Consider the following 10315-nt stretch of genomic DNA (forward strand, 5'->3'; position numbering starts at 1 on the left):
ATAATGTAATGAATGATGTGTAAAATTCGCACGAATTTTACACATCATTCATTACATTATTTCAACAGGTTGATTTATTTAAGTTAAATTCCACTAATCCTACATATGTACTAATATAATAAATGTGAAAGTTTGTGAGTGAGTATGTTTGTTGCTCGTTTACGCTAAAACGTCTGGATATATTTCAATTAAATATGGAATATAGATATAACATACTGACATGTAAAATATTTTTTGGAGTTGCCACCTCTTTCAAAAGTAAAAACCGATTAATTAACAAGTTTAACAAACTATTAGCAAGCGAAAGCGGTTCAGAAACTATATATTTCGGAAGAATTTTGTAATAGGGTTGCCGCCTGTTAAAAAAGTAAAAGTCAATTAATTGATAACTAAATAAACTTTAACACGGTTGCTATCTGTTTAAAAAGTTAAAATCAATTCTTTTAAAAAGTTTAAACGAAATATTTTAATGTGGGTATCAAACGAGAATGCTTTATTGTTGAAATATTTTTAGAGAGTTGCCATCTTTTCAAAAAGTTAAAATCAATTTAAATAACACGTTAAAAAAATTTTTTTTTGCATGAATATTAATGTTCATGCTATTTTCGATACATTCGGTATCAATTTTTATTTTATAAAAAATTTTCTCTACCCCAAAAGGATATCGAATTCCATGTTTTCTATTTCATAAAAAAACAGTTTGACTCCAAATAGGCTTATCAAATGGTAATATTTAATGATTGAATAACCATTCACGGTGTTAACCTTTTTGTAAATGGGTAAGTCGTTCCTATTTTCATATACCCCCTGCCTAATATAACATGATGTAGCCCCTGTATCAACAAGAGCTTTTAAATATTTGCCTAGTTTGGCATCCTACAGGTTGATGTAGGGGAGGACCTCCCCTCTTCCTCTAAAAAAATGACTTTCGGTTAAATTGTTTACCCTTTGGGTTTTTTCCTGCGGACGAAAGCTATGGCTAGCTCTTATTTTTTCATTTGCAGAATTTTGCGCAAATAATGCTCTCTGATTGTTTGATTCGAGCTCCTGTGCTTTTGCCAAATCTTGCGGGTTAAGCGAAAAAATATATCTCTTAAGGGCGCATTGAGTCCTGTTATAAAAATTCTTAAGGCGTGATTCCTATTCTTCTTATTAAGCTCTTTAGTTATATGCGATGCATTGACACGTGTCGTTATTTTGTTTATTAATAAAGTCAATTTTTTGTTGACCAGGTTGCAATATTCTACAACCAACATTACGCCTTGTCGAAGTACGCTTAATTCCTGCTCAATAATGTGTATCGGGCGTTTGTCCGAGTACGCGAAGTCAAGGCGAGCGACCATCGCATCGAAATTTAACACGGTGCCGGGGTTTGTTAGGGCATCATTCGCGTCCTGAGTTACTTTGTTTCTCAAAATCGTAAGAGCCGCGAAGTATTTTCTACTGCCTCTCACGAACAGGCTCATTGCGTTATGAGCTGCTTCTCTCCAGCTAACATATCTTTTATTTTTTCCAAAAATTCGGGTAGTGATTTTATCACGTCAAGGGACTCCTGACATATTTTCATTAATTGTTTCGGCTTCATAATCTGTAGCCCTACGAGTATTTACTTCTCATTGTGAACGTAAATGTTCAATTGCTTGCCTTAGCCCGATATTGCTATTAGCGATTAATCTTGTAATAAGATCAACTGTCAAGCTCGCCATATATCTGTTTAGTATTTTAATTGTTTTCCGTATTTAAAAAAACTTATTATTCTTTTGTCTTCTAACGTTTTTTGTTAATGTATGGGCAGTTACTTATTTTGTGAGCCCCGTGGCAGTATTCGCAATAACACAATCGTTCGTATTTTTTATATTTTATTTTATTGTTGATCCCTTCTAGAAAAGGAGGCTTTTATACTCTGGAGGGTCTGGAGTTCAGAATTAAGCTTATGTTATAGACCGACATTTTTGGTAATTTATTGGCTGTACAAGCCGTATTTTATATTTATTTTTCGAATCATTGTCACTGATTCCTCTTCGAGGGTTTCTTTATTATCGTAGTCCGCTGCAGTCGCTATTTTATTTTTACTAATAAATTTGAAAACTTTTTCTATACACTTCACTTTCTGTTCGTCAGTTAGTATATCCTTCCAAAACACATTTATATCTGCTGGCGCAGATCAGTTTTACATGCGTAAATTAAATGTTTATAGCAAAAAGCTTATTTCAAGTTTTTAAAGGCGAATATTTTATAATTGTTTGACGCGTAAATGTATTTATAAATAACCTTACTTTGAAAATGAAATGCAAATGTAGAATCCCAGAAGCAAATGTGGTGAAGCCCATTCTCTATTGGAAAGATAAGATCTCTTTCATAAAATTTAAAGAATGCGCTGGATTTCGAATTCACAACGATGGTAGATTACATGGGTTAACGACGGCTGTCTTATGCTGGAGAGTGGCCAAGTTGTCGAGTAAGAAGACCATCCTCTTTCACCATAAAAAAGGAGAGGCAAGATATTCGTTTTTCAATTATTTAAACATTTTTACCCGAATGTTGAAATGACCGCTACATTTTCTTTTGGGTGTGTAAAAGTTTCTTATCTGTGTCAATTACCAGTAGCTCACTAAAACCAAATATGTATTAATTATTAGTATGGGAGTATACATATCGTCGCCCGTATTCCATAAACATGAATGTGTAAAAATTAACATTTTGGGAAATCAAGTTTGAAAGTTTTTTTTGCGAAACTTAACTCTTACGGATTAACCAAGTCAACCCAATATTTCAAAACTGATAAATTCGCATATTCATGCTCCTGGAATTAGTGTCACGATATGTGAATTAAAAACTTTTAAAGGCGTGTTCTCGGGTTTTCGTTTTTTTTTAAGTTATGACCAGGGAACGGATTTTATGGTAATTGCGTTTATTTCTGCTGAAGAGATAGGGGGTATTCGATTAAAAATGTCCACGATTTAGCTTTCCCTGATTCCATATATACACATTTGATGTTGCCTTTTTTAAGATATTTGACTTATTTTGCCTTTTCTACCTTTAAAAAAGTTATTATAGCATTTACAATTTTTTTTTAAGATTAAAAAATATACACATGCCCATGCGGCTTATAGAAGCGCAGGGACCTCTTGCCAAATTGGTGTTGGAAAAATTCAAAGCCGTTTTCTCAGCTAACGTGGGCTTAAAGACAATAAAGGGTGTGGATAAAATTGTAAAGGGCGAGGAAAACGCCCTTATTCCTGATAATATGAACGTTTCAAACGTTCCATATTTAAATTGGGCTCCACTTGTATCAACTTACGTCGAGCGCACATTTAGTATATTCAAGGCGTTTCTTCGCGAAAATCGAATGAAAATGGTGCCAAAAAACTTCAAAATACATCTTGTGGTTCAATCTTACTACAACTATACAAATTAAAGTTTTATGCGTTAGAAACTCGAAAGGATAAAATACTCAAAGATTCAAAGTATAAATCTTTCATATAATGAAACTAGTTCATAGTTTTTCTCTTTCTACTTGTAATATAAACATTTCTAAAATAAATGTATTTTTTGATTGATCTTCGTATTTTCTGTATTTTTTTAGTGCCTTATTTTGCTTTTTTTGCAATACCTAGTGCCTTTTCCTGCCTCTTTCGCTATTTTGTTTTGCCTTTTTTTTAATACCTTTTTCGCTATTTTCTTTAGCCTTTTCTAAGCTATTTCGTTATTTTATTTCGCCTTTTTTATAGGTTTTTAGGTCCTAAAAATCCGTTCCCTGGTTATGACAGTATTGAAGTAAATGAGCTTTATGTTCATTTGCATAACATTTACATTCGATATTGAAGTTAATATGCGAACGTTCGCTACAATATTTATTGAGTAATTAAAAAAAAAATTACTTAAAAAGTTCTTAACTCGTCGATACTTTTCGGCATTCGCGATATTTACTCAGTACTTGTGAAAAAGTATCAAGTTCTCGATACTACTCAGTACTCATGAAAAGTATCGATATTCTGTACTGGGTACTCGTATCGTTCTATTACTACTCGTGAGTGTTTATTGCAAACTCTAAGTTGTCTACAATTCCATTTATCTCATCATAGTCTAAACCTACTGGTAAAGCGTCTTTCATATTTACTTAATTGTTGTTCTATTTTTTTATCTCATTTCAGGCACACTTTTTTATAGCCACTAACACAATATTCACAATAATATATATAATTAATATATGTAGATATTTATAAAACTTACTCCTAAGCTATTGATGACTTAAGGCTGCTTCCTTTGATCCTTGTTGATGTTCTGGCTGATGGCTGATTATCCCGCGATAACTCTAGGTGAAACTGTTTGTCGTTCCTACTTGGTGACTGTAGTTATCGCCCTTGAAGTTATCGTCCTTGCTTGGTGATTGTAGTTATCAATTTTTATTTTTTTTTTTATTTGTGATCCCTTCTAGGAAGGTCTAGGAAGGGAGGCTCTTCTATTCTGGAGGGTCTGGAATTCATAATCGCAGAATTGAGCTGAGTTATAAATTGGTTTTATTTATGTTATTGGCTGTCCAAGCCTTTATTTATCGCGGCTCATCCTTTTCAGGATATTTTTAAAATGCGCGATTTTGTATTTCGTAAATTCGAAACACTCTCGGTTAATCCTTTAGGATACTTGTTTTTTTTCTCCTATTACGTTGATTGAAGCGCGTGATTTTTTATTTCGTGAATTCGAAACACTCGCGGCTAATCCTTTAGCATACTTGTTTGTTTTTCTCCTATTACGTTGATTGAAACGCGCGATTTTTTATTTTGTGAATTCGAAACTCTCGCGGTTAATCCTTTAGGATACTTGTTTTTTCTCCTATTACGTTGATTGAAACGCGCGAGCGCCACGTTGGGCGCCAATTATGTTTCCCCGTTTGGGAAACAGTAAAAAATATGTTTTGATCCGCGGCCTCGCGGATTAATTAAAACACGAATTGAGTTAGTTCCGAACTTGGAAAAAGACTGCTCTTTATTTTCAATCTTAGCTTATTTGTAGCATTTACAATATTTATTTAACAATTAATTTCACAATAAGGCGTTGGCATTGCATCATGCTATGATGAAATGCCAATGTCTTGGACAAAGAAGTTATTTGACACTCTTGAATGGAATTTTCCATTCAGAGCGGAAAAAATATATCAAATTTCAATTTTTGACAAAGAAATCAAATGAGTCGTCAATTATGCCGCTGCATTATTGCTGAGTTTGCAAAATTGCATAATGAATCCGCAAGATACAAATTAAGAAGAAATATTGTTTATATTTACTACTGTGCCGCTATGTGTGGTCTGCCGTTAACTTGCATACTTCATGAATGCATACAACCGATTTCTACTGGGACGTATACACACTAGAGTGGTCCACGAAATCCTTTTTTTTATTATTTAGTGCTCACGCAAACTTGTGCTCCTTTTTCTAAAAAATGAAAGTACATAACATGATTTAAAAAAAATAATAAAACTTAGAGGTAGCGCAAGTCGCATTTTTGTTTTGCTTAAAATTACTCGTCCTTCAATCCGTGCGCACGCGAAATTCCTCTGGAAATTTAAGTGTTGTAAGATCTTATAATATGCTTTCGAGGCCTCTGAATACACTAGGAGAGTTATTTTTTCGATCCGGTTCTTACCTGTTTAGATAATACGAATAAATAATAAAAAAAAAGAGAAAAACCCCGCTGGCTGATGATGGTTGCTCAGTTGCCAACCGAAATGCATCGGTAGAAAATAAACAAAAAATTTGATTTACAAAATTAAATTGAGTTTTTATTTACGATATTTGCGGTCAAAAAGGTTAAAAAATAAAATTTATAAAAAACCCGAAATTGAACTTTAAATGTGATTATTTCTTAGAAAAAATGTATTTGATTTTGCGTCAATGATGATACGTATAGCCATAACCTTAGCGAACAAAATGAGTCATCGCAGAGGATTTCGCGTTCATTACTACTCGAGATATCGGCAAATTATTGAACCTGAATCTAGATGCGTGGCTGATGCCTGTGCGACGAGTAATTTTAAGCAAAACAAAAATAGACTTGAGCGACCTCTAAATTGTATTATTTTTTTTAAATTTAAAGTTATGTACTTTCAGTTTTTAGCAAAACGAACACAAGTTTGCGTGAGCACTGAATAATATTAAAAAAAAAAAGGATTTCGTGGACCACTCTAATACACACATATGCATATATGTACATATTTATGTGTATGCATGAAGGAATATTTATTCGGTCCGCCAAAAATAATGTGAGCAGGTCAGAGAAGTGTAATTATTAGGTACGTTCGTTTAAAATCTCCGGTAAAAAACATCCAGCAGAATAGTACGCAAACAGAAAACTTGCAGACACTTGCAAGTTAGACGAACAGCTGATGGAATTTTTGTTTACATTCAAAAGTATAAAAGAATGAAAAATGAGCGTAAATAGTTACTGACCCTTTTCAAACATGAAAATGATCGCTCTGCGTCGCAGCTAATGTAATGAATGTTCTACGTATATGCTATCTCCTCGTTTAGGTATAACACGTTTGTTCAAAAGGTCGGATGGATAACTACGTTCCAACTTGTTTTCAGAGCAACTCGTGGAAGTGCTAAAGATTCGAGGTCCGAGTTATACATTTTTTTTAAACGTTCTGATTTTTACGAATTTCACTGAAATTTACATTGCCGAATTCAGTAATAAATGTACATTTTTCGTGAATCCTTTCATATGCTTCACATCTTTTCCGCAATTCAGAATCAAGGTTGTCAAGAATGACGTTGAAGGTGTTTACTTTAGCAATAGTTATATTTCATTAACATAATACACTCTGTCTAGGCCATAAGTTATTGTTACGTGTATTATAGTGTGGTTGTTTAATATTTCTAAGCATTTTGTCAAAAACAAGAGAAAAGACGCTTGAATAAAAATCGCATATCGGATATACCTCATCATCGAAGCGGATGTCTTTATTGGTTTTTATATATTTCTGTGGAAGCCATTCTGCTGCATCAGAAGTGGTCTGTGAATCTACATTTTATTACAAAATTTGAGATTACAATCAAAGTTAAGTGAGACCACAATTAAAGTAAAATTAAAAAAAAAAATGCAAATAAACACGATCCACCCGGAAACATACTCCCTACTTCAGCTAAAGGAGTGGTGAAAAGTTGTGGGAATTAGCGGAAGCGGCGCTAAGGCTTCGCTGGTGGCAAAGCTCAACGAGCTGACGGCGGAAGTTAAGGCATAGACGGGCGGCAACGTTGATCCGGATTAACGCCGCAATTGATCTGATCGAAATTGTGCCTTGACAGATGACAGTCATGCGGATTTACGAGCCGCGAGGTCGTAGGTTCGAATCCCATGGCCAGTAGAATATTCATTTAATTTCTTTTATTCATTCAATTATAACTATATTTTTTAAAAATTGTTTTTATTAGCTGTTTTTGACTTTTTTAGTAAAATTAAACTCTAAAAAATTAATTTAACTAATAATAAAAAACTGAAATAAGATAAAACAAACGAGAATAAAATAAAGTAAAATTGAATATATAAATCAAATTAAATTAAACAAAATTAAAGTAACAACAAAAGCAATTTTTTTTGCAGTCGCTCCAACCGAGGATCGAACTTGGGATCTGCAGGGTTGTAACACGCAGCCCTCACCACTCGGCTCCCGCGAATGAAGTAGTTGGCTGCTTTGTTTGCTCAGGGAGCGTAGAACATAAAGAAAAAGCAAAATTACTTAGCGTGGACATTCACTTTGTTGTCGGTGATGCAGTCACCGTATTAATTCAAATAAGTTCTTATTCAATTTTAATTGGATTCCTATCTGGATTAGTATGGTGACTGCATTACCGATGAAAAGGTATATATTAGGGCTGTGCGATTAATTGATTACTCAAAATTTTAATTAATCATAAAGTAAATAACTAATAATTAATTGGAAATTATGATTACTCAAAAGTTCAGTTACTCGAGTAATCAAGATTTTTGATTAACCAAAAACAAAAATATTTGAGTAATTTGCTTTATGATTAATCAACATTTCGAGTAAAATGAGTAATCAACATTTCAACTCCTTACATATAAAGTAGTTGAAGTTCCTTGATACTCTGAGAACATCGTTTCTGTTTTCAAAAATTTAAACGAAAAATTTTTTTCTATACAGAATGTAAAAAAGAAAATAAGCATTTTCCAAAGCAAACTCTCTTAACGAGCAAAATTATTTTTTTTGAGTAATCATATTTCAATTAACTCGATTAATCATCGTTTTGAGTAATCAAAATCTTGATTACTCGAGTAATTGATTAACCTTATAATTGATTAACCAACTTGCTCGAGTAATCGAATAATCGCACAGCCCTAGTATATATCCATGCTAGTTTTGTACTTTCTTTGTATTCTACGCTCTCTGAGATTCGTCAGTGTTGTCATCGAATATTCGCTTGATCCGAGTTAAGTTTGGGAATTAACTCTTGGACTTAACCGGATCAACTGCAGTTAATTCCCGAGATAATTCCGAATTACCGAGTTGATCCAGATCAACGCTGCCGTCTGTTGTCCAGAGGTCAGCAGAGACAACGGTGAGCAAAAAAGGCAACGGAGTGAAAATTACGACCAACGGGATAAAATAACGGAACTAGACGATAGCGAAGTAGCGTACAAAATTGCGACGCAGGTGCAGTAACGGAAATAAGCGTCAGCAGAGGCGCAATTCCAAAAGAGCTGGCATATGTGGGCAACAACGAGGTAGTGTGTGAACAAAGTGGTGACGATGGTGCGATGTGCCTTGAAAGTAAAACTAGGCACTAACAGCGAACGAATCCGTCTTATTTGTTCATGTTCGATGTCATAAGTGGCGTGGTGGGCGAACAAATCAGAAGGATTTGAAAATTTTCAAACTCTTCTGATTTGTTCGACCGTTAGTGGCGCAGTTCGCGAACATTAACCCATGTGGCAATTTCAGTTTACTTTTAACTCATTTCGTCATATCAGGGTATTTTGAATCGTTGAAGTGCGTACATCGCAGGTCATTGTAAGTAAGCGATTTTTAGAAGATTTTTTTTTTCTGAAATTATGCAATTTGGAATAAGCTGCTGGAGAAGTAGAGGGAAGTAGACGAAACTACCACGATAGAAACTGTAAAAAAATATCACTAAAGTACCACGTTGTGGTACTTTGAAAATTCAGAATTCTTGTGGGATTAAAAAATGCAGCTTGAGGGCTTTTCGACGATGGAAGATCCTTTGGAGGAATATATTAGAATATTAAGTTTAGGTTTGCATTTTAAATATTGTTTTTTTTTCAGTTAACAGTAGAATCTTAGCTTTTGATGTGTAATTCCTTAAATTGGAGAGTTCTACCTTTAAGCTATGTAGGTAATACCAGTTTTACCCAGAGTTGTGAAAAATGCATTAATTTTTAATGCATTAATGGTATTTAAAGCAATACTGTTAATGTAAAAAATTAATGCATTATTTATGAAATTTAATGCGAATGAATATTTCAATGCATTAATTCTGAAAAATGTAATGCTAATGAAATTTTTTTTCATTAAATTATCCAAGCGAATGCTAATGAAAAAATTTGAATGCACTAAAATGTTTAATACTTTTGCTCGTTTGCATTATTAAAAACTATTAAATTTTTTTTCTAGTAAAATATAAATAACCTCGTTTGGAAGGACTTGAAATAATCACTAATAGTTTTTTCAGGTTCATTATATTATGTGTATTTGTAGAAAAATTCTTCTAAACATTGTTAGATGTCTTATGAAAATGAACTTGACATAGTGAAAACCAGCCTTAACGTCCGTCACTATCTTTGTTGACCTTAAAATTCTACCCTCAATGTCAGCAAAGAATTTTTACTTCAAAATAAAATTAGTTAATAGGTTTTTAATGCTTGTTATAATTTTAATGCAATAAATTATTGCAATAGCATTCATTTAAACATTTTAATGTTAATACAAAAAAAATCATTAGCATTATTTCTTCGAAATTAATGCATTGAAATTTTCATTTACTTTAAATATCAAAAATTAATGCATTAATCCTTTTCATTTACATTAAAATGCTATGAATTAAAAAATTTAATGCATTTTTCACAACTCTGGTTTTACCTCCTAATCGACAGAAATATTTTCCAAAGCCAGCCCACCGTTATTCTCTCACAGTTGTGCTCAGAACTGGGTATGACTTATGTAGGAACTGCACTGGTCATAATCGCTTACGCTTCACGCCTGATTTGCTTGGAATTTTTTTTCTTGTTATTTTATTGCATGTGATTTGAAAATATTTTTCCCTATAAGAAAGTTTTAAAA

At 33.1% G+C, this 10315-nt stretch overlaps 1 protein-coding gene across 1 annotated transcript in view; it reads left to right on the forward strand.

Annotated features, from left to right (window-relative positions):
• LOC118749942 (probable tubulin polyglutamylase ttll-15) overlaps positions 1–6949 on the forward strand; it is a 57828-nt gene extending 50879 nt beyond the window's left edge. Inside the window, exon 4 of the mRNA XM_036484701.1 lies at positions 4155–6949. Coding sequence (XP_036340594.1) covers positions 4155–4226 — 72 coding nt within the window. The 3' untranslated portion in view covers positions 4227–6949. The remainder of the gene's footprint in view (positions 1–4154) is intronic.
• The last annotated feature ends 3366 nt before the right edge of the window (positions 6950–10315 follow it).

This window comes from Rhagoletis pomonella, unplaced genomic scaffold (genome assembly GCF_013731165.1).
Source record: "Rhagoletis pomonella isolate Grant_MI unplaced genomic scaffold, Rhpom_1.0 Rhpom_scaffold_00001, whole genome shotgun sequence".
Classification (NCBI taxonomy): Eukaryota; Metazoa; Arthropoda; class Insecta; order Diptera; family Tephritidae; genus Rhagoletis; species Rhagoletis pomonella.